The sequence below is a fragment of the Aspergillus sclerotioniger genome, assembly GCF_003184525.1.
Source record: "Aspergillus sclerotioniger CBS 115572 chromosome Unknown BO94scaffold_4, whole genome shotgun sequence".
Classification (NCBI taxonomy): domain Eukaryota; kingdom Fungi; phylum Ascomycota; class Eurotiomycetes; order Eurotiales; family Aspergillaceae; genus Aspergillus; species Aspergillus sclerotioniger.
Genome location: NW_020290994.1, coordinates 1,038,667 through 1,059,787, shown reverse-complemented (window position 1 = coordinate 1,059,787; position 21,121 = coordinate 1,038,667). Strand labels below are relative to the sequence as shown.

Genomic DNA, 21,121 nt, shown 5'->3' with positions numbered 1-21,121 from the left:
ACTGGAACCTTCTTTCCTTGTCTTTCCGCACCCTTCCCTTCTATATACGCTCATTTCGTCATTTTCTTTACATCCCGCCCACCCCACTCGATTATGAGCAAAAAGTTCAAATCCCAGGCCTCGAGCAGCCGCGCTGCGGCCAGTACCTTTGGCGCTTTTGGTGGCTTTTCTGGCGCATTCTCTGGCCAGGGGAGAGAGCCATCTTCTCTCACATATGTAGCCGAGCCACCGGATCTTTCCCGCCTCTCGGAGGCGCAATTGGGGATTGCGTTCAAGAACTTCCTGAAAAAAGATGAGGTCACCAGGACGAGAGCGCTAGATGATCTGAGAGATCATGTCGCAGGGGTCGAAAGTCGCGGCGGGACGCTTGACGACGGGTTCCTGGAAGCTTGGGTAGGTCTATATCCGCATCATGCGCACCGGAATAACAAGTTGATCGTGGTTCGGGACATGGCCAGATTAAAATCTACCCGCGCGCATCCATAGATCTTTCCCGTAGGGTGAGGCAAACAGCTCATTCTACTCAAGGCTCCATTGCCTGCCTGGTGGGAAAGCGGGTTGCCCGCTTTCTCCCCAAGGTCATCGGCGCGTGGCTTGCGGGCATCTATGACAATGACAGACCAGTCCATCAGTCTGCCTTGGACTCATTCACCCGGGTCTTCTCGACCGACGCAAAGAGAAGTGGCGTGTGGAAGGTTTACCAGAGCGCCATCCTGGACTTTGTGGATGATGTCACTTTGCAACAGACTGCGCAGACATTGAGTGATGAAAGGACGGTCAAGCCTGATGATGCAGAAGCCAAGTATGCGCGCGTAGCGGGGACTGCGCTCTTGTTATTCAACCGTGTTCTAGGTACGCGCAAGATCCCACTATCGGTCTAAGTACGCCCTAACAAGAGCACAATACAGGACACTCCACCCATGAAGATCTTCAGAAGGATGCCGCCACAATTGAAAACCTTCTAGGTAGCAAATCTCTGTGGGCGCTTTCTTATCACGACGACCCTTTTGTCCGCAAGTCACTCTACATTCTTACTCGATCGGCAGTCTCTAAGGAGCCTGAGGAGCTTGATTGGAAGCTCATCAGTGCGGCCTTGATCGGCAAGGCCCTGCACAGTTCCCAACTAGGCTCCGCATCGGAGCTGTCAGAGACGATATTGCAGGTAACATCTGCAAGGCCCCAATTATGGACCGGGGATTATTCCGGGAAATCATCCCCTTCGAAGAGATTACTCCAATACATACAGAAAGGTTCTCAGAGCGGAGCAAGCTCGTTTTGGCCGAACCTATACCAATTACTGCAGACAATTCCATTTGAAACACTGGCAAAGATTGATCCCCAGTCGACTTCGGAAACTATTCTTGGGCTGTCGAGTGCGGTTGCATTGACAGAGTCATTCCAGGAAGGACTGAACTCACGAGATGAGCCTCGACAGAATAGGGCTGTTGGTTGGAAGGCCTACATTGACACTGTGATATGGCTTGCCAGTCGGCTTGCTGAGGATGATAGAGTGAGCTTCCTGCGTGAGAGGCTTTCTCCATTGCCACTGCAACATGTCAAGCCTGAACAAGATCGTCCTCAATGGGCACTTCCCGTCCAATCAGCAGAAGCAATCTGCACCGATTGTCTTGTCGCATTGAGTGTGCAAGGGTACGAACCGGTGTTGAAGCAATTGTGGACGGAGTTATCCGATGACCTGCTGGAAGCCGTAAAGTTATCATCACCAGAGCAGTCCAAGGACTTTAGGTCCTCCCAGGACGCAGTATGTGCGCAGGCTGGAAGGCTCTTTGCCTTGGAAGCCTCCTTGCTGTCTCGTTTGACCGATACTGACCATGAAGCAAGGATTGTGGATATCTTCAATAAAACAAACCTATCATTGCTTGATAGTTGCTTGGAGGTACTGCGCTCTCGAAATGGCAAGCCGTACGGAGCCGCTGCGGTAGTCGAAGAAACTATACGGAACGTTCCGCAAATTGTTCAAGGCTCCCAGTCACTGCTGAGCTTTGTCCAGAACGATGCACCGGAACTCCTGGCATCGCCATCTGCCGATCGATTGATATCCATCATCATGGCTTGCCGTTCCTGGGATGGGTTTGGACCAAGCTTCGAGAAGGTTGTCGAGCATGTTGCTCAATCTGATCCGGAATCCTCGAACGCACATGCTGTGCAGAAGCTCCTCTCGTCTCTTGATTTCCAGGAAGTAGGCGACAAGTCTGGACTGGTTGCTTTAATCATGCGAGCCCTTGATCGAGCTTGCAAAGGCAGCGATCTTCACTGGTCGATTGTCATTGCGGTGCTACAGAACCACACCTCCCATGGGGAAATGACTGATTCCATATTCCTGTCGATCGTTAATGCCCTATCTGAGGATAGCAAGATCTTCGATACACTGCACGGACTTTCTCGTATTTCCACTTCTGTCCCCAGTGCAGTTCGAAACTTCCAGAGCGGAAGCCAGGGCTCCAAACTGTCTGGTAAGCTGCTGTTCCTCACGGAATCATCGGACGAAGAAGTAGCGGGCCTTGCAGAGTCGCTGTCCAAGACTCTGAAAGACTCCGTTGTCAGTGAGACAAGCGCCAAATCCAGTTTTGAGATCTTGCAACATCACTTCGAGAATGTCAATGAGGAGTCTGTTTCGTAAGTAATGGATCAACAAGGAGAAAGGAAAGAGAGGCTAACGATAACAAGCATCGGGTCTTTGTTAGGTATTGCGGAAGAGCTGCTACAAAATGTCAAGCCCGAGGATATTGGCCAAGTAGCCAAGGACATTCTGCCTTCCTGCCGGTCTTGGAAGGATGCTCTAGGGCCTTTCCTTGAGCTTCCTCCTCGGCTATCAGCTGCCATCTCAAGCCCGATCGCCGGTACCGTGCATCTGATTGATCGCAGTGTGTCAGGCACATTCCGTGAACGCTACGCACGTATCCCCCGCGACTCCAACAATTGCTCGTCAGCGTTCCGGTTGGCATACTACACCATCCGGGTTCTCTCTTCTTTTGACATTGTCGGACGTCTTGGTCCCGAGGAGCTTGAGACGTTGTTCTACAATGTGCCTCTCGCGGTGCAGTTGATTGATGACGACCTAAGCATCCAGAACTGCAACGGAATAACCGGCATCACACTTCCCGAGCAGCGCGAGGAGTACATGGAAGTCGTGAACGATGGCCGAAAGGTCATTAATGGCTGGACTCAATCGAAAGAGCAACACGAAGCCGGAAAGGGACACACAGTCGCTTCCAAGCTTTCTACATTCTGGAAAGACCAAATCGAGAAGCTGGACGCCCTATCTCCGTTAGACTACCAAGTTGGTGTGGCCTTTGTGAAGATTATGGATTCCGTGGACCCCTCGAAGAAAAATCGATCCTCAGAAGAGGTCACTCAGCTGTGTAGAGAGATGAGAAAGGCGAACGCTATCCGCTCGGCCTCCTGGGTGGCTGTGTTGCGCCCTGCCATCCTGTCCACCCACGCTGGTACCCGACTGTGCAACGAGTTTGTTGCAGACTCCACGGGCCTAAAGCCCCAGGAAGAGAGTAGAGATGGTCAGTTGAGTTCTGGTTACTATGCTATCATTCTGCTAATCTAAGCCTAGGTCTCCGCAAATTGGTGCTGTTGAACCTCTTGTTATCCGGCGAAGAAGACGTTGCGGCCTCCATCCCCACGCAGCGTTTGGTGTTCCTGATCAAGCATCTCATACAATGTCTCCAGTCTGAAGGCACGTCTCTCAGCGTCAAGGCTGAAATCTTCCAGACCCTCGCCGTAATGGTTCCTAATCTACAGGACATCTACGGCTCTCACTGGGAGGCCTGTATGGATATCCTTAGCACGACGTGGCAAGAGACCAGTGGCGGCGATGAAGCCCTCCCCGCCCTGTTATCATCGTTCAGACTTTTCGCACGTCTCCAGTCAATGGTAGGGGACGAAGAAAGTAACGATGATGTGAAGGATGCGTGGTCGGATCGAAAGACAACGCTGTTCAACAGCTTGACGTCCACGCTTCGTAAATTCGGTGAGTGTGCTTCTACATGTCCGCAAACCCAGATTCTGACCGGATAGATTCTTCGACCACCTTCCATCAACCGCGCGATGTTGCTGTGGAGTTGTTGTGCCGCTTCCTCAACGTCATCCCGATTGATAATCTGGAGGATGTGAGCAAGTTCTTCCCGCTTTTGACAGCGCAGAGCCCCACAGTTCAGCGGGCTGCCTACACTGTCCTTCACCGGTACATTCCGGGCGTGCAGGAGCAGGTGTCTTTTGATGTGGCACTGTCGAAGACGACGGTCGGGCTGCCGGATGAGCTGATGTCTCTGCTGCTTGAAGCGCCCACGATGAAAGCGGTCAATGCCGCTTATGGCGACGATAGGATGTGGGCCGAAATCCGGTCGTATTTGTTGAGCTGGAAGGTGGTATTCGACCACTTTGCGAATGCGGTATGTTTTGCGGATGCTGCTACAAGGGCCGGTTCGCTGACTAGCTACAGTCTCTTACTGTCCAAGAGAACTACGTGACCAGTATCAAGGACAACGAAAGCCTGAGCCCACTGCTGGAGTTTATGTTCGACTTCCTGCAGCGATCACACGGGAAGATGGTGGATGCGTCCAAATTCGACGTCCGCTCTTTCGAGCCCGACCAGTCCGAGAGCCCGGAGAATGAAATCCAGTGGCTTCTTGTGCACTTGTATTTTCTCTGCTTGAGGCACCTGGCCAACATGGTGAAGAGCTGGTGGCTCGATACGAAGAAGCGCATCAAGGGGCCGGTGGAATCCTGGACGGAGAAATTCGTAAGCTGGTCTATCTAAACTAGCATATTCATATGGCTGACTGACCGAACCTAGATCTCACCTTTGGTGATTGAGGACTCTTTGCGGGGAGTCACGGAATGGATCTCGACCCAGGATCCAAACGAAGAGCGCGCGCTGAACGTGAAGATCGCTTCCAAGACAGCGGAGATCATTGCCAGCATTCCGGTGGATGAGGACTCGCCACCAGTGGCCTTGTCTCTCTCGCTTCCTCCGGCTTATCCATTGCAGCCGGCGTTGGTAGTTGGACGAAGTCGGGTGCTGGTGGACGAGAAGAAGTGGCGGAGTTGGCTGCTGACGATCCAAGGAGTGATCATGTTTGCCAATGGCAACCTGGTGGATGGGCTGTTGGCGTTCCGGAAGAACGTGCAGGGAGCGCTCAAGGGGCAGAGCGAGTGTGCGATCTGCTACTCGGTGATTTCGACCGATATGCAGACGCCGAACAAGCGGTGCGCGACGTGTAAGAACACGTTCCACTCGGTGTGTCTGTTCCGGTGGTTCAAGAGCAGCAACCAGAGCACATGCCCGCTGTGCCGGAACAACTTTGTGTATGTGTGAGGAGGGAGTGGCGATGTGTACATAGACATAGAGAGGTGAATACCTCGAAGTCTCGAACTGCTCCGGATTCCTATAGTGGGGCGGCAGCGCGGGGCAGTTCCGTTCCTAAAAGCTCCCCGCCGCCGGCCCCAAACCAAGCTCAGCTCCAACCAACCTGAGCTCCAAAATATAATTCAGCCCCTCACCATGTCCGCCTCCCACATCCCCAACCTCAACTCCCTTCGTCGCGGCGGCGGTCGCGGCCGATTTCGTTCCCGCGGAGGCAGTCAGACCGGCGACGCAAGCCACGGGTCTCATGGGGCCAAAGACCGCGTAGTGCAGGGCACCGACAATGACGCCAGCGTGTCTCGCCTCAGCGCCGTGAGCCTGGGTTATCTCCAGGATGCCTTCGCCCCGGCATTGACAGCCCCAGGGATGGAAACCCGCCGACTCCCCATCATCAACAGAGGTTAGCTCCTCTACCGGTTTTCCTCCCATCGCCTTCATCCCTAACCCACTCCAGGAACCTACGTCCGCACCACCGCCATCGACCACCTCGTCACCCGCTTCCTCAATTCCCATCCCCCGCAGACCCAGAAACAAATCATCTCCCTGGGCGCCGGCACCGACACGCGTGTGTTCCGGCTCCTTTCCTCCTCCCCACGTTCCAATATCCTGTACCACGAGATCGACTTTCCCGTCAACACCGCCGCGAAAATCAAATTCATCCGCGCCGCCCCCCTCCTCCAGCGCGTCTTAGGCAGCCACGACGACGTGGTAATATCCCCCGCAAACGACGCACTACACTCATCCTCCTACCATCTGCATCCACTCGATCTACGCAGCCTCTCGACCTCCCCCCGCTTACCGGGCCTCGATCCTACCCTCCCCACCCTCCTGATCTCCGAATGCTGTCTCATATACCTCACCCCCGAGGAGGCAGGTTCCGTGGTCCGCTATTTCACAGAGGAGCTGTTACCGTCGACCACGCCGGTGGGTTTGATTATATATGAGCCTATTCGACCAGACGATGCGTTCGGCCGCACCATGGTGGCCAATCTAGCTACGCGGGGCATCCAGCTCCAGACACTGCAGGAGTTTGCGTCACTTGAAGCACAGAGGCGACGACTTCGGGAGCTGGGGTTTGTGAGAGGCCAGGCAGCCGCGGATGTGGATTTTTTGTGGGAGCGGTGGGTGCCGGAGACGGAGAAGGAGCGGGTAGCGGGGTTAGAAATGTTGGATGAGATGGAAGAATGGCGGTTGTTGGCGAGACATTATTGTGTTGCGTGGGGATGGCGCGATGGGGAGAGTGGTGTGTTTGAGGGGTGGAGGGGAGTGGAAGGGCAGGAGGCGTAGGACGAAGTATATGTTACCCTACTAACTGAGCACGTTGAACGATGAGATGACGCGAGAGGGATGAACGTGGACGTGATTGCAGATACAGAAATTATTGACAATTATTGATTGACGGGCTGTCAATCAAACAGGGTTTGATGAGCACACACACGGAGAGTGAGAGCTAACCGGGACTATTGCTTGACCCGGCCGACTAGCTGGCTTCCGGGGGTTCAGGTCGCTGCAATTGGGCCGCCCCCTATTTTTTTTGGCCGGGAAGTGTTCCTGGTGTCATGACTCGACGGCGGACCGTCGCAAAGGCTATCTACCAGACCAGCTGCGGCGCCGCTGATCCGGTCTGGACTGTGATGATCCTGGTCTGGGAATTGAGAGCCATGTGATTGTGTCTGACCACAATCAATGGATGGGGACAAAGACATGCCTAGCTATTTCAGCGTCCGCCTAGATAACTATTTATCTATCTTCTCCGTATCTATTGATCGTTTATCTCTTCAGTCCTTATCAATTAGGTTATTGGAATCTTCAGGGTCCATCGTGACGAGGGCTCGTTGCTGTTGCTATAAAAGGAGACCGAATCCATCGGAAATTGCCCCCTCCCCGGCCGGCGCTGAACCAATCACGCTGGCCGGGAGTGGAGTTCTTATCCATGAACTGCCGGGGCCGCAAAGGCCGCTGATTGGCGCGACCCCTGGACACGGAGCCCGGCGTGGCCCAATCGGGTAAGGGCCAGGCGCCTCGATTCGGAACGAAGCTTTAGGGCTTTCCCAATCAGGCAAGTCGGGGGGGATCGCTGTAGTTGTGGATGCCTTTTGTTCGGGGTGTGTCTCGCCCTCTGTCTCTGTCTCTCTCTCTTCCTCTCGCCTCTTTTCTCTCTTTTCTTTTCTGCTGGTGTGGTGATTTCACTGCGTTCTGGCGCCCCTGTTTCTCTGTCTCTCTTTTCCAGTCCGCTTCGGTCTAGTCATTCGTTACATGTCTCAAGACATTCATTCTTCCTGACCATAGTCTGTCGTTTTGGGTGGCCCAAGTGGCGTCGTATAATCTCTCTCGCTCTTTATCTATCTATCTGTCTGTCTGTCTGTCTGCACATATATCATATCTATTATCGGTATATAGATCACGTTCCGCTACGACTCTCACCATGAAGTGCAGTAGCGCAACAATGGCATTGCTTGCCATTGCTACCGTTGAGGCAGCGAGCCATGGTCATGACCATGGCCATGTTCACGCCCACCGCTCCGTGGCAGAGGTGGACGCCCCCGTGGCCAAGAGGGGAGGCAGCTGCCAATTCCCCTCAGGGGCGGGCTTGATTGCCGTCACCCCCAGCGAGCTGAACGGCGGCTGGGCCATGAGCCCGGACCAAGAGTGCAAGCCCGGCGGATACTGTCCGTATGCGTGTCCAGCAGGTCAGGTCTCTATGCAGTGGGATCCCGAGGCCACGTCGTATACCTATCCGATGTCGATGGTAAGTGGTCTGCATGCTAGTCAACCGAGTCGACAACTGACGGAAGACAGAATGGCGGTCTCTACTGCGACGAGAACGGCAAAATGCATAAGCCTTTCCCCAACAAGCCGTACTGCCAGGACGGCACGGGCGTCGTCAGTGCGAAGAACAAGTGCAAGGAGCAGGTTGCCTTTTGCCAGACGGTTCTTCCGGGTAACGAGGCCATGCTGATCCCGACCCTCGTGGAGGAGCTGGTTACCCTGGCTGTTCCGGATCTGAGCTACTGGTGTGAGACGGCGGCGCAGTAGGTGCTTCGGTTCCCTTCTACTTGAAAGTGACAATACTGACCTGTCAGCTTCTATATCAACCCTCCGGGTTACACCACGGAAACTGCCTGTGTTTGGGGCACCTCGGAGAACCCGTACGGCAACTGGTCTCCGTATGTTGCTGGCGCCAATACCGATGGCGAGGGCAACACTTTCGTGAAGATCGGATGGAACCCGATCTATTTGGAGCTGACCACGCCGTTCCGCAATGTAGTCCCTGACTATGGTGTTGAGATCGAGTGCGAGGGAGACGGCTGCAATGGACTGCCATGCAAGATCGACCCGGCTATCAACGGGGTGAATGAGATGGTTGGAGCCAGCACGGACGGTGCTGGTGACGCTGCGTTCTGTGTGGTGACGGTGCCCAAGGGTGGAAAGGCCAACATTGTTGTGTTCGACAAGGAGGGCGGTAGCTCTTCGAGCACGCCTGTATCCAGCAGTAGCAACACCGTCAGCAGCAGTGTGAGCAGCATTGCCAGCACCAGCAGTACCTCGACCAGCAGCATCATTCCCACGACTAGCAGCACGTCGACGAGCATCAGCTCCACCAGCTCCACCAGCTCCACGAGCACTCCTACCCCGTCCAGCACCACCAGCTCGACCACGACATCCAGCACCACCAGCACCACCAGCACCATCAGCACCACCAGTTTCACCAGCTCGACCGCCAGCTCTATCCTAATCACTCCCCGGCCAGCGCCAACCTGGACGCCCTCATCCAGCTGGAAGCTCAGCTCGACGAGCGCGGTCTTGAACCGAACGGCGTCGGCCAGCTACTCATACAAGCCGCTCGCGATGGTGGAGACGGGATCCTCGCACACGACCGCGGACAGCAAGGACTCCACCGAAGATTCCAATGAAGATTCCAACGAGGAGTCCAGCAACGACCAGTCCGAGTCCTCTTCGATTACAAAGTCAGAAGCTGCGGTGACCCAGGGCGCAGCGGTCAGCACCGCCGTGTCGAAGCTGGGTCTGATCCTGGCCGTGGTTGGAGCCATTGTGATGGTCTAGATGAGATCACTACTCACTTTGGCTAACCTATTTCCATCAATCCTTATCACTCTTCTTCTCCTTTTTTTTTTTGGCTTTCACTTCTGATGGGACACTTACCTTACTTATAGCTATACCCTTACGATTGACGTTCTTGTACATGTTTGATTGATGAGTATTTATATAATGTTTACTGTTAATATTGACCGAGTTAGTGAGTGAGGGGGTGGATTGAATGAATTGAATCGAGTTGATCTGGTGAAGGCAAAACTAGCCTAGAGACTTGGCATGAGGTATTAATAACTGTATGACATCTCCGATGAGCCGCCAACCTTGCGGTCCAACCTGCTGTTCCACACACGTAGGCATCCCACCAACCATCCATGGTGGACAGATACCCTGCGCTGATGTCAGGGGTGGATTATGGCAACAGTTGGGTTGGGTTGGGCTTTCACTGGTTTTGCGAATTCAGTTATTAGGTAGGCAATAGGATCGTACAAGTCACTTCTTTGATGTTGAATAGAGAGGAGGATATATGATCTTGAAATTGGGAGATGAAAGAAAGGGTAGGTATGGGGAGGGGAGGTTCTTTTACATTCATTTCACAATATTCTGTAAGTTGAGTGTTATTTCGCTGAGAAACTCCGCAAAGATCCGATATTGTAGTCAGTAACGATGAGATCCGGCATCTGGCAGGCAGGATGATCGCCTTCTAGCCTGTGGTCTATCCCATCTACCGTTAATGGGGAGTTTTATAAACAATTCACTCTGCTCATATAGCCAGGCCTGTATCCAGGCCATACTAAGATTGTAATCGCAAGCATGCCCAACAAAAACAAACGACGGGTACTGGTCACCTTGCATTATCGGGGAGCGCTTTCCCTCAGAGAGAATCGAGAGCGATTAGGCTTTGCTGTATACCACTGGGGCATTCTGGTGGCCCCAAAAGCATCCACAGGGAGAGGCTGCTACTCATTCGATGTCTCCGATGGAATCAATCTGGACCCTGGCAGCGGAGTGAACCGCAACCCGAACTTCGAGTGGGTGTTGCGAGCAAAAACAGGCGTCAACCCGCTTCCGAGTAGTCATTTGCTTGGAAGAGTCATGATAGGCAAAATATCGCATGATGTTTCCTTCGAACAGTTGGATGCTCTTCTCCGGTCGATACCACTTCCAAGAAAAGGTGTGTCGGGGGAGAATTGTGTCAGTTGGACAAGAGCTGCTGTTGCAAAGTTGCAAGAGAAAGGTTGGGCAGAGCGGTTCAACATTGATTGTTTCATGGACGATTCACTCGCGTATGCTCATCAGCGGATGGATGCTGATGATGTTAAGAGCATTATCAATTACACGAGCCGGCCGATGTAATCTGCTGAGGAGAGAGGAGTTCGCGAGATGAAAGATGCTATAAGTTTTCAACATTGATGGTAGTTGGCTGGTGTTTCAGTGTTATGACTTGCAACAGATACCTGCTTCAAAGCACGTCCCCGATGCGGAGCGAAGACGACCCGTTTCGAGAATCCCAGTAGAAACGGAACCACTGCTCCCGATATATACTCAGAACGCATTCACCCACCAAACAGAACTCTCAACCGCCGATCAAACCAAAGCTGCTAGCTAGGTACCCCCGATCATCACTCACTGACATCACCGAGCATGCAATCAACACTGACTAAGTAATGTGTCCCAGCAATAATCCAGGCCAGGTTCCCCTGACGTCACATCTACGCCAGCCTTGGCATCATCACCTCGATCTATAAAACAACACAACACAACCACTTCCTTACCCCAAGTCTCCATTGATTCAATTACCACATACCCAATTACTGCCTACACACAAACAACACTCACCAATCCAAACAAAATGTCCAACATCCAAACCCCCACAACAGGCACCCAGCCTCTCGACCCCTACAAAGCCAAATCCGTCGAAGACCCGCCCCTCGAGCAAAAGATCTCCGATCTATCTACCTTCATCAACGAACAGAAATTCGGCATGCTGACGACCAAATCCTCCGAGGATGATTTGCTCACGAGTCGGTGTATGGCGCTTGCTGGACAGGTAGACCCTCTCCCCTGCCCATGCCCCTATCCTTCTCCACACAAAACTAACGAAGTAATTCCGCAGGAAAACGCCTCCACAACCCTTATCTTCCACACGAACCTCTTCTCCCACAAAACCATGGATTTGACCGTCCACCCCACCGAAACCAACATGTCATTCCTGGATCCAATTAGCGGTTCCTGGGCGTCGATTTCCGGCACCGCCACCATTGTCGCGGACAAGGAGACCGTGGGGAAGTATTATTCGCCGGCGTTGAGTGCTTGGCTCGGTGATTTGGGTGACGGAGTGCATGATGGTGGCCCGGGGGATCCGCGCATCGGAGTGATTAAGTTGGAGGCTAAGACGGCGGTGTATGCGGTCTCCAGGAAGGGGATTTTGGGGAGAGCGGTGGAGACGGTCAAGAGTGTGGCTAGTGGGGATGTCCCTGCCATTAATAGTATCAGGGAGTTGAGTAGGGCCGAGTTGGATGAATGTGAGTTCTCCCTCTCTTTTTTCTTTTATTCGGGGTTTTGGTTTGGGATGTGCTGACTGACTGGGTGGTAGGGCGGAGGACACATGCGTGAGTGAGTAGGTATATCTACTTCGCTTCGAAGTGCCGGTGTACTATATTGTGAGGAATGAGTTATGACCTAGTGTTTGGGAACATGTTTCAATTGGCAGAGATAATATGATCAGACATGCCATTTCATCTATCACTCCCCAGAATATCAATCCTATTATCAATCAAGTAAATCAGTCCATTATCACTCCATATCGTACCGTCGTAATCTGGGTATCTCGAAACCAATGACGCCAGCCCCAGTGACCCGTTAAATCTGGAACAGTCAGTATACAGAAACGGAAAGCAGCGGACGGACTTACCAATCGTAAAGGCATCCGCGCCGGCAAACGTCCATTATGCAGCAGCATCGCAATGTTCTTGTTCGGAGTCGCCTGCAGCTTGCGATAGGCCTCCCGGATGTGTCTCGGCTCCACAGGGGTACGGCCCTCCTCAGGCGGATCGAACAGACCGGTCTCGCGCTTGCGCTTCTTGATGCTCTCACCGTTCTCCGCTCCACCGCGACGGTTCTTCTCTCGATCCTCCCGTTCCTTGACTTTGAGCGCCTCCTCGGTCAGGGTCTGCACGATTTCGAAGGTCAAGAATCCTAGGATATCGACGATATCATCATTCGGCTTGGACTCGGTCACGATGCCAAACCCGGCCCACTCGCGGAACCGTTTGCTCTTGCGGTATGTGAATGACGCCTGACGACATTCTGACCAGAACACGTATTCTTCCTTAGTCATGTTTTTGGTACGTTCATCGGCGGCCGCCAGACGCTGGAGCGTAGCGTAGTTTTGCTCTTCTTCTTCCTCGTCTTCCTCGTCTTCTCTCTCGGGAACCTGGACGGAGTAGAAACTATTCACATCCCACGCTAGACCCACACGAGCTCGCTTGTTCTTCGGTTTCGATGCGACATCCTGCGGTCCAGCAACCACACCGCCGGCGATGGGGTCATCGGCTGCTGCAAAGTCCGCAGCATCGGCGCCGCCCTTGTCGTCAGAGTCTTTGACGTTCTTGCGGACATCCTTCCAGGACAAGAATGTCTTGAGGCGGGACACCTTGGCCTTGTCGTGACGGATCAGAAAGATCAAATCGTCGGTAGAAATGGATCGCACGCCTCGACGGGTCGCCAGAGCGGTGCTTCGGGCGAGCTGCCAAACATTAGCATAGTTCACGAATGATAGACAGAAGCATACAATCTCGACGACCTGCTGGCGGACTATCTCTTCAATCAAAGTGGTGGTGTCCACGGCTGGCTCGGCAGTTTCTCCAGAGACGAACATCATCTGGTGCAGAAGGTCAGTAAGCATGTTCTTGAACATCTCCTCAGTCTCTTCGTCCTGTGGCTGCTGCTCGGTAGGTGCAGTGGGGTGATGTGTCTCCTCCATAGACTCGTCACTGGACTCGTCACTGGACTCCTCAACCGAGGTGGAGGCTTCGGAATCGTAATGTTCGATCTCCATGTTTGGAGTTGAGGCTTGCTCTCAATGACAGACAGCCACAGGGAGGTTTGTTCGCATCGCAGAGACAGCAGAGTACAGGTTCAAGTGAAATTGCAGCAAGAGGTAGAATGGCATAAAAGCCAAGAGAAAAGAAATATCACATCGTATACATAGAAGCAACAGTACATTCACTACCATGCACGACACAACACTGGCTGTGCGCGAAGACGCGAGGACGTGAGATCGTTGCCATAGTGTCAAGGATGATAGGAGAACGATGATGACACATAGGATGCATGAGCAGAACAAATTACAAACAGCACAGAGGCAATATTTTCTCTCCTAAAGTGCAGAGCACAGACAACCCTTATAACAAACAACCCATCACAAGATAGCTGCTTACCTGCTGGATCTCCTGCCGATACTTGGGGGTTCGATCAGTAGACATGCTGGCAGTTAGGAACGCTGATCAAGCATGTTCCACTGCGGAGAAATGAATGGATTCCAGAAAGTGCCCAGGCCACGGTCTAACAGGCACAACACAGAAGCTCACAATAATGCACATGAGATGTAGTGACAATGAGAATGAACACTGGCTGGATGCCGGCTCTACACGTGAAGGCCACAGTCACCTGACCCCCGCTGCCTGGATATCCGGATCATTAGTTGGCCCGGGCTCCGTTCTCCGCCGCATTTGGTGGGGGATCTCGAAAGTTTCCCCGACCAAGTGGGCTGGCAGTCACTCACAGTAGCACAACTCTCCAATTGCGCATTCACCATGTTGTACCTTGTGGGACTCGGCCTCGCCGATGAGACTGACATTACTGTCCGCGGTTTGGAGGTGGTCAAGAAGGCCGAACGGGTCTACCTTGAGGCATACACGGCAATTCTCCTCGTGGACAAGGAGAAACTAGTGAGTGTCGCCCGACTGCGCTGAGGTTTCCCTCTCTACGTGCGGATCTGACTGACTGGAATCAATTGGTTTAGTAGGAAGCTTTCTATGAACGTCCTGTTATCGAGGCAGACCGTGAGAAGGTCGAGAGCGCTAGCGATGAGATTCTCGCCGACGCCGACAAGGTTGATGTTGCCTTCCTGGTTGTTGGCGACCCCTTTGGGTATGCTTTGTGATGTTCCCTGTGATGTTCCCTGTGATGTTGTCATGTCTGACCGATCAGCGCCACCACACACACCGATCTAGTCCTCCGGGCCCGCGAACTGGGCATCGAATCCAAGGTCATCCCCAACGCGTCCATCATGTCCGGTATCGGCTGCACGGGCCTGCAGCTGTATAACTTCGGTCAGACGGTTAGCATGGTTTTCTTCACCGAGAACTGGAAGCCCTCTTCCTACTACGACCGGGTTAAGGAGAATGTCCAACTGGGTCTGCACACGCTGGTGCTGTTAGATATTAAGGTCAAGGAGCCGTCGCTCGAGAACATGGCTCGGGGACGTCTCGTCTACGAGCCTCCGCGTTACATGACTGTCGCACAGTGTGCCAGTCAGATGCTGGAGACCGAGGAGGAGCGCCAGGAGGGCATCTTCGGGCCGGACAGCCTGGCTGTCGGCGCTGCTCGTGTGGGAGCAGCGGACCAGAAGCTGGTGGCGGGTACCCTGAAGGAACTGGCGGAGGTGGACATGGGACGGCCTCTCCACAGCTTGGTGCTGATTGGCAAGAGAGCGCACGACCTGGAGAAGGACTACATCCAGCAGTTTGCCGTCGACCAGGCCACCTTCAACGACAACTGGCAGAAGGGCGGATACGGCAGCATGTAAAGCCAGCTGCAGAGAACGAAACGAGCCCAAACGAGATGAAGATTCATCACGCCAAAATGAACATTGCTAATGAACCACATGCATAAACCCGAAACACCCAAAGCCAAAGCCATGCCATGCCTTGCCATATACCATAGCCACATAGCCAAATCATAAGCCGTAGATCGCCCACTTCACGCCGTCCTCCTAGCAAACAACCTCGTCAAACGTTCAGGAAGTCTCATCTGCAAACCACAATTCATTAGCCAAACCCAACACCATCAACATACTCAACCCTCACCCGCCCAAGACCAAGAAGAACAAAAACATAAACCCACCGTCGCAGAAGAAGGCGTCTCAGGCGGCGTCTGCGTCCTATCACTACCATACTCCCTCCCCTCGCCATCATCCTCCTCCCCATAACTATCCCCCTCATATTCCTCCCCATAACTATCCCCATCCCCCAAGCCCATCTCCCCCTCCTCATCAACAGGAAACCACCTCTCCGGGTCCCCATTATAAACAATCCACCACCCGATCCTCTCCCCAGCCGCATACTTATCCCTAAACTCCGTAAGCGCCTGCATCTCCTCCTCCCCCAACGGCGACTCCTGAAATATATCCTCTGGTTTCCAACTCGTCTCGGGGAGCGGTTCCCCGCCTGCCTCGGGGATGGAAATGACCTTCGCTCCGACGTATGCGTGCGGCTTGCTGACTGCTTCGTCCGAGGTGTCTTCGGGGTCGTATTGCTCGATGAAGCGGAGGGAGGGAAGGCGGGAGAGAATATCCGGGTCGGTTTTTTGGAATGAGGAGAGGAGGAGAGACGTGGTGAGTGGTTGTTGGATGTATTCGGCGGTGGCGTCTTCGAGGTTGTGGAGGACGATGTAGACTCGGATGCCGGTGAAGCCGGCGCGGGGCCAGCGGAAGCCGTAGAGCATGTAGACGGGCATTTTGGGGGGGTGGTGGGTGTGGGTGTGGATGTGGGGAAGTAAGGGTGGTTAGTTGTGGTGGTGGTTATTGGTGACGGTTCAGATCATAATGTCGTTGCTGTTGTGATTTTGTCTGGGGTAAGGGAAAGGAGGCAGGAAAGGTTCTAGGGGGTGTGAATTTGGGGAAGTGGAATGGGATATATAATATGCAGGGGAAAAATAAGAGGGAAAAAGAGAAAGACAGAAAGAGAGATGATATGTGCAGATACGAGGTGCTGAGTTTCTTTGTTTGATTAGACTACCACCGCTAGCTCAATTAAACCAACAGACATGCATATGCACACACACATATATGTGCATAGAAAAGTGTATGTAACTGAATTAAAATCGAGGATCTCCTCCTCTACTCCGTAGCCCCCAAAGGATTACAACGTCCCAGGTAGATAGTATGAAGCGATCGATAATAAATGATGATCGATCTGGAAAGGTTAAAGTCAATTGGTGGCCGCTCAACGGTCAAAAGCGGTCACCTCGGGCAGTATCGAGTCTCGACTCGGCGGACTGGCGGGAATGCCGCGGAGACCATTCGAAGACCATAGTCCTGCTCATCTACCCCTCTCTATTTCCCCTCTATTTGGAGCTGTCACATACATACGGGATGGTCCTCTCATTTGTCATTGTTCAGAATCGCCAGTAAGTTGATCCGCTCCCTCCTCGATATGTCCCAATCAACGCACCCCCTAATGCCGAGAAACAGGGGGAAGACGCGGCTTGCGAAATGGTATGCGCCGTATAGCGTGAGTTTTACAACTACCTGCCCTAGTATTTTTGGATGGGTGTCTAATATATTTGGTATATGGTAGGATGAGGAAAAAGTCAAGCTGAAGGGCGAGGTTTGTATACCCTCCGCCACATCACTGCTACCACTCCGCAATCAGACAAAGTAGTAATGGTGTGGACAGGTCCATCGATTGGTCGCCCCGCGAGACCAGAAATACCAATCGAATTTCGTCGAATTCAAGCGCAGTACCAAGATCGTCTACCGGAGATATGCGGGGTTGTTCTTCTGCGCGTGCGTCGACGCCACCGATAACGAGCTGGCGTATCTAGAGGCCATCCATTTCTTTGTCGAGGTGTTGGATCAGTTCTTTGGGAATGTGTGTGAACTGGATTTGGTATTCAATTTCTACAAGGTGAGTGAGGTGCTTTCGGGTGATGCGGGTTATACTGGGGAGTTGGATGGGGGGAATGGATAGCTGATGAGTGCAGGTATACGCTATTCTGGATGAGGTGTTCCTGGCGGGTGAGATTGAAGAGACCAGCAAGCAAGTTGTGTTAACGAGGTTGGAACACTTGGATAAGTTGGAGTGATTGGTTCATTAGGGGTGGAGGGAAGGACATGGCCCTCGCAGCGGAATTGCATACATGGCCACGGATATGGTCATTATAGGAGTTAGGGATTCTTGGGCGGATCTTCAGATCCGGGCGTGTTTTATATATCTATCGCTTTGTTTGTTGCCAATTTTGTCAGGCTTGCGACTGTTAATACCCTCTGCGTCCCTCTCCGGTCAGTCTAGATTAATTAGTATGGATCAAGAGCCGTGCAAAGCGCTTAATCAAGGCATTTATAGCCGTTCTTCAGGGTCTTTGCAGGTACCCAGGTACCCAGGGTTGCCAGGGTCCAGCTGTGTCCGCTTTTGCGCCCCCGAGTTGGTTGGTTGGTGCCTGGCCTGCAACAGCCGAAGTTGACTGCCGTGATACTTGCCAGCGGAGCATCCGAGACATCGCAGCTGACACCCGTCCACTCAACGCCGCCAGCACGCAACGGCCACCCAACGATGTTATTTAAGCTTATTTCGGGTTGCAGAGCTAGCTGGAATCCGCTCCCGGTTCCAATGATGTGACTGTGGGTGCTATCAGCCGGGGAGAAAGGGTTATCGCGAGCATCGCCTGGGGACGACATCTCAGGCGGAGATGAGGTGATCGCGTGCGGCGATGGCGAGCCTGCCAACAACGATGGTGACAGCACCTCTTGGCAATGCATACTTAAGGGGAACAATCACCCTGAGCACGATCTTCTCTTGTTGGAGTTCTTTGGTTGATGCAAGACTGCACCACCACCCTGCGCTATCATGTTCCGCCGTGAATATTGCCTACCGGATGACCAGCAGGACCCCGTCTGGCCAACCTTCCCATTTCGGAACCGCGTCTCCTTCCCAGTCTGAATGCCGCGACAAGCACCGACACCGGACCGGTGAGCTGCGAAAGAGGCTGATACCTGATAGTGTCTGGAAACCGCCAGCCGCCCGACTCCAATACACCAGCCATACACAGGATAACAAGCACCTTCGTATCACCGCTGTTTCGACTCCACGAACCGCTCAACAATCTTCCAAGTTCCTACTGCTCATCGTGTTGATAATCCCGCACCGGCTCGTGCCCCGTAGCAAAAACCGGAATGTGCTGGCTGATCCTCATCACACTATGAAAAGCATCCACCGGTCGGTTAGCGATCTTCCGTCGCTGAGATCAACCGCCGTGACAAGTTGATAACAGTACCTTACGTGTCATGGTTTTGGTCGAGCGCATGCATTCAACGGAGATTTGGGGATTGGCATTCCATGGGTCCGCAACCCCACGTCGGGTGGCTCGCCAGTGATGGCGGCCTCTGACAGGGCCTGCGTGATGGGGCTTACGACGATTCATTTATCCACTGGTCGTCTGATTGATTGATAGGAGGCGGGATCCATGCCCACTGACTATCAGTCAGGCTTTTGGTCTATCGATCATTCCATCCCCGACATCACTCTTTAACTTTGCTCGGATGCGGGGTTTTTGAGAAAGGGGGAGAGCAACAGGGGGAGGAACGAAAATAGGAACACCAGTAAACTAGAACGGCTGAACAAGTTCACTCACTATTGACTATCTCACCTCCAGGAACGCAAACAGCAGGCCACAGACGGCAGACCGCATTCGAGACTCTTCTGGCTTGCGGAGAGGGCGAACAACGGGCCACTAGTCATTTCCACTTTCACGGGGACATGACTAGTAGACTGTGCTAAGGAGTTGCGCTGGGACTCGTCGGGTAAGGCGAGTTTCACTTTCATGGCTCGGCCGTAACAGCCAAGACGAGACAAGTGAGGAGTGCGTGGGATTAGCATGCTCCTCGTGCGCATAACCAGTGGGGATCTCGCCGGTGGGAATCCGAGATGGATCAACTCGACCATGCCTCTTTGGTTCAACATGAACCTTCGCAGTCGGACTGGCGCCGTTGAGTTGCTGAGCCACCGACACACGTCACGTAGCGGAGTTTTGCAAAGTAGACAGCTGAGGCGACTGTTTGACGCATTGTTGTGTGGCCATGCTAGGCGCAACTTATGATACACCTTTTAGATGGACTTACATACTACATAGTATGTAGTACGGTTGAATAAGTCGGAGATATTGTTTGCCTGACATGCCTTGGTGGATAACCTTAGATATCCCGTACCTCGGGAATAGCGCGTTCACGAAGTCCGTACTCCGTATGGGGCCAGGTTGTCTACAGTCAGCCGGATAAGACAAGATCCCAAGGGTGGCGTTGCGGGGAAATTACTCTGTAGTCTAGATATGGTATGCAGTCCAAGTGATCAGACATGTTCGCTCTGAAGGTCAACACCGCACCATTGGCAATTGGTCCAGAAGGATGCAGGGTGATGAGGCTGGAGCGAGTTACACGCGGACGCCGACGTGGAAGTGTGCAGCCGCCACAGATGGCAAAAGCCGTTCAAGCTTCAAGGTTGTTCCACAGTGGAACATAAGACGCGGGTCGGTACCAGGGCATCCGCACGGCAAGGTTGTGGACACTGGACAGCCAGCATATGCTGTGTCGGGCATTTGGGCTCGAGTCTCAAGCCCGCAAGCGGACTCATGGATAACTTACCTGGGATACTCGAAACATGTTATTTGAGAGGATTTCCTAGACGGTGCTTCGCACGGTGTACAAGACTTTGCCGTGTCTGCAGTAGATCTTTCGATAACTCCACAATGAAGAAGGCGAACTGTGAAGTTCATGAAGCTGAACGGGGATCGGGCTGGGATGTATTGGACGTGGGGGACCAATTGCAGGTTCAGACAGATTTCTCATAAAAAGGTGCCACTAATGCTGTAGTTGATGCAACAGAGGGGCTAGCTGATGAGTTGAGAATTGTGTAGCCTGTTAGAGAAGTCGATATCCATGTGCCATCTCATAGATCTAGTTCTTCCTTTCCAGGGGCTAAAGCGGTCTAGGTGGAGGGTATTTTATATCCTCAATGCCCTGAGACTCGGAGCTATCGATAGAGTCACTTCAGCAGCCACTGTGTTGTCGATTTGGCTCATTATTCGTCTCTAGCGATTTGGTGGTGAGAAGGGTCGTTGGAATTAGATGCTCATGGAGTCGACCAGGATGGGGGAACTAGCCGATTTGGGATAGCTGCACGGGAAGGACGACTAAGCAGTGAAACACGAATAATGCCACCTTCAGCCATCCTTATCTACACGCCTCGACTTGATGTGCGGACTACGGAGTAGATACAATGGAGATAGTTTATACAAGGCTCGGAATCCATGGGTGCATTCCATATCCAAAGTAAATCGAGCAGATCGGTGATACCTACCTACCTACCACCAGGACGCGATATCGCAGAGATTTCGACCCTTGCTGTATACACCACACCGGAATGCAGGGGCAGTAATTAAGTAGTACTACTACGTACCTAGTAGACTAGTAGATAGTAAGTATACGATACGTAATGGGACAGACCCTTGAGGTTGGTGGAGATGGAAGGATGATACGTTTCAAGCCTCGTCTGGCCAAGTTGGGAAGCGGACACCATACTGGAAACCGAAGCAGGACCCGATGGACGTTCTTCAGGTTCGAGGTTGAAAGCGTCCTTCCCCTTTCATGCCCGTGGCGTGGGTGGCTTTACA

General features: G+C 53.0%; 10 protein-coding genes across 10 annotated transcripts; 8 read left to right on the top strand and 2 right to left on the bottom strand.

The window, feature by feature from the left end:
• Nucleotides 1-93: 93 nt before the first annotated feature.
• On the top strand, nt 94-5,350 carry BO94DRAFT_457647 (ubiquitin-protein ligase RKR1; the record flags this gene model as incomplete). The annotated part of the gene is given in 8 exon segments (XM_025607756.1): nt 94-441; nt 459-852; nt 909-2,637; nt 2,689-3,536; nt 3,587-3,994; nt 4,036-4,424; nt 4,475-4,774; nt 4,829-5,350. 8 exon segments carry the CDS (start codon nt 94-96, stop codon nt 5,348-5,350), a joined length of 4,938 nt encoding a protein of 1,645 aa, XP_025471489.1.
• Nucleotides 5,151-6,791, top strand: ppm1 (protein C-terminal leucine carboxyl O-methyltransferase ppm1). The gene is made up of 2 exons (XM_025606640.1): nt 5,151-5,798; nt 5,853-6,791. The coding sequence occupies exons 1-2, from the start codon at nt 5,537-5,539 to the stop codon at nt 6,683-6,685; spliced, it is 1,095 nt and encodes a 364-aa protein (XP_025471488.1). The 5' UTR covers nt 5,151-5,536; the 3' UTR covers nt 6,686-6,791.
• A 942-nt stretch (nt 6,792-7,733) lies between these two features.
• BO94DRAFT_282621 (SUN domain-containing protein) lies at nt 7,734-9,606 on the top strand. Its single transcript, XM_025606638.1, has 3 exons — nt 7,734-8,147; nt 8,198-8,430; nt 8,482-9,606. Exons 1-3 carry the CDS (start codon nt 7,824-7,826, stop codon nt 9,461-9,463), a joined length of 1,539 nt encoding a protein of 512 aa, XP_025471487.1. The 5' UTR covers nt 7,734-7,823; the 3' UTR covers nt 9,464-9,606.
• A 492-nt stretch (nt 9,607-10,098) lies between these two features.
• Nucleotides 10,099-11,116, top strand: BO94DRAFT_282623 (uncharacterized protein). Its single transcript, XM_025606639.1, has one exon. It carries the CDS (start codon nt 10,265-10,267, stop codon nt 10,805-10,807), a length of 543 nt encoding a protein of 180 aa, XP_025471486.1. The 5' UTR covers nt 10,099-10,264; the 3' UTR covers nt 10,808-11,116.
• A 187-nt stretch (nt 11,117-11,303) lies between these two features.
• On the top strand, nt 11,304-12,237 carry BO94DRAFT_484960 (blue light-inducible protein Bli-3; the record flags this gene model as incomplete). Its single annotated transcript, XM_025608972.1, has 3 exons — nt 11,304-11,501; nt 11,568-11,976; nt 12,048-12,237. The coding sequence occupies 3 exons, from the start codon at nt 11,304-11,306 to the stop codon at nt 12,065-12,067; spliced, it is 627 nt and encodes a 208-aa protein (XP_025471485.1). The 3' UTR covers nt 12,068-12,237.
• Nucleotides 12,175-14,077, bottom strand: BO94DRAFT_509389 (transcriptional regulator SPT3). The gene is made up of 4 exons (XM_025609699.1): nt 13,894-14,077; nt 13,245-13,334; nt 12,366-13,199; nt 12,175-12,319 (listed from the first exon to the last, which is right to left on the bottom strand). The coding sequence occupies exons 1-4, from the start codon at nt 13,936-13,938 to the stop codon at nt 12,314-12,316; spliced, it is 975 nt and encodes a 324-aa protein (XP_025471484.1). The 5' UTR covers nt 13,939-14,077; the 3' UTR covers nt 12,175-12,313.
• Nucleotides 14,078-14,224: 147 nt separating this feature from the next.
• On the top strand, nt 14,225-15,417 carry dph5 (diphthine synthase). Its single transcript, XM_025610947.1, has 3 exons — nt 14,225-14,403; nt 14,481-14,605; nt 14,666-15,417. The coding sequence occupies exons 1-3, from the start codon at nt 14,269-14,271 to the stop codon at nt 15,261-15,263; spliced, it is 858 nt and encodes a 285-aa protein (XP_025471483.1). The 5' UTR covers nt 14,225-14,268; the 3' UTR covers nt 15,264-15,417.
• BO94DRAFT_572272 (uncharacterized protein) lies at nt 15,277-16,506 on the bottom strand. Its single transcript, XM_025614914.1, has 2 exons — nt 15,550-16,506; nt 15,277-15,492 (listed from the first exon to the last, which is right to left on the bottom strand). Exons 1-2 carry the CDS (start codon nt 16,190-16,192, stop codon nt 15,437-15,439), a joined length of 699 nt encoding a protein of 232 aa, XP_025471482.1. The 5' UTR covers nt 16,193-16,506; the 3' UTR covers nt 15,277-15,436.
• A 248-nt stretch (nt 16,507-16,754) lies between these two features.
• Nucleotides 16,755-17,806, top strand: BO94DRAFT_531654 (AP-2 complex subunit sigma). Its single transcript, XM_025610946.1, has 5 exons — nt 16,755-16,864; nt 16,929-16,968; nt 17,035-17,064; nt 17,134-17,364; nt 17,441-17,806. The coding sequence occupies exons 1-5, from the start codon at nt 16,830-16,832 to the stop codon at nt 17,540-17,542; spliced, it is 438 nt and encodes a 145-aa protein (XP_025471481.1). The 5' UTR covers nt 16,755-16,829; the 3' UTR covers nt 17,543-17,806.
• A 48-nt stretch (nt 17,807-17,854) lies between these two features.
• BO94DRAFT_282462 (uncharacterized protein) lies at nt 17,855-18,910 on the top strand. Its single transcript, XM_025606637.1, has one exon. It carries the CDS (start codon nt 18,167-18,169, stop codon nt 18,719-18,721), a length of 555 nt encoding a protein of 184 aa, XP_025471480.1. The 5' UTR covers nt 17,855-18,166; the 3' UTR covers nt 18,722-18,910.
• Nucleotides 18,911-21,121: the final 2,211 nt, after the last annotated feature.

What these genes read in the sequence shown, in the direction of transcription:
- ppm1 (XM_025606640.1), top strand. Translation starts at nt 5,537, where the DNA reads ATGTCCGCCTCCCACATCCCCAACCTCAACTCCCTTCGTCGCGGCGGC. An exon ending in ACTCCCCATCATCAACAGAG is followed by an intron (nt 5,799 to 5,852) that starts GTTAGCTCCTCT and finishes AACCCACTCCAG; the next exon opens with GAACCTACGTCCGCACCACC.
- BO94DRAFT_282621 (XM_025606638.1), top strand. Translation starts at nt 7,824, where the DNA reads ATGAAGTGCAGTAGCGCAACAATGGCATTGCTTGCCATTGCTACCGTT. An exon ending in ATACCTATCCGATGTCGATG is followed by an intron (nt 8,148 to 8,197) that starts GTAAGTGGTCTG and finishes GACGGAAGACAG; the next exon opens with AATGGCGGTCTCTACTGCGA. An exon ending in TGGTGTGAGACGGCGGCGCA is followed by an intron (nt 8,431 to 8,481) that starts GTAGGTGCTTCG and finishes CTGACCTGTCAG; the next exon opens with CTTCTATATCAACCCTCCGG.
- BO94DRAFT_282623 (XM_025606639.1), top strand. Translation starts at nt 10,265, where the DNA reads ATGCCCAACAAAAACAAACGACGGGTACTGGTCACCTTGCATTATCGG.
- BO94DRAFT_509389 (XM_025609699.1), bottom strand. Translation starts at nt 13,938, where the DNA reads ATGTCTACTGATCGAACCCCCAAGTATCGGCAGGAGATCCAGCAG. An exon ending in ATCGGCAGGAGATCCAGCAG is followed by an intron (nt 13,335 to 13,893) that starts GTAAGCAGCTAT and finishes CTTCTGCACCAG; the next exon opens with ATGATGTTCGTCTCTGGAGA. An exon ending in GCCAGCAGGTCGTCGAGATT is followed by an intron (nt 13,200 to 13,244) that starts GTATGCTTCTGT and finishes AATGTTTGGCAG; the next exon opens with CTCGCCCGAAGCACCGCTCT.
- dph5 (XM_025610947.1), top strand. Translation starts at nt 14,269, where the DNA reads ATGTTGTACCTTGTGGGACTCGGCCTCGCCGATGAGACTGACATTACT. An exon ending in TCGTGGACAAGGAGAAACTA is followed by an intron (nt 14,404 to 14,480) that starts GTGAGTGTCGCC and finishes TTGGTTTAGTAG; the next exon opens with GAAGCTTTCTATGAACGTCC. An exon ending in GTTGTTGGCGACCCCTTTGG is followed by an intron (nt 14,606 to 14,665) that starts GTATGCTTTGTG and finishes CTGACCGATCAG; the next exon opens with CGCCACCACACACACCGATC.
- BO94DRAFT_572272 (XM_025614914.1), bottom strand. Translation starts at nt 16,192, where the DNA reads ATGCCCGTCTACATGCTCTACGGCTTCCGCTGGCCCCGCGCCGGCTTC. An exon ending in TTTTTGTTCTTCTTGGTCTT is followed by an intron (nt 15,493 to 15,549) that starts GGGCGGGTGAGG and finishes TGAATTGTGGTT; the next exon opens with TGCAGATGAGACTTCCTGAA.
- BO94DRAFT_531654 (XM_025610946.1), top strand. Translation starts at nt 16,830, where the DNA reads ATGGTCCTCTCATTTGTCATTGTTCAGAATCGCCA. An exon ending in GTCATTGTTCAGAATCGCCA is followed by an intron (nt 16,865 to 16,928) that starts GTAAGTTGATCC and finishes GCCGAGAAACAG; the next exon opens with GGGGAAGACGCGGCTTGCGA. An exon ending in AATGGTATGCGCCGTATAGC is followed by an intron (nt 16,969 to 17,034) that starts GTGAGTTTTACA and finishes GGTATATGGTAG; the next exon opens with GATGAGGAAAAAGTCAAGCT.
- BO94DRAFT_282462 (XM_025606637.1), top strand. Translation starts at nt 18,167, where the DNA reads ATGGCGAGCCTGCCAACAACGATGGTGACAGCACCTCTTGGCAATGCA.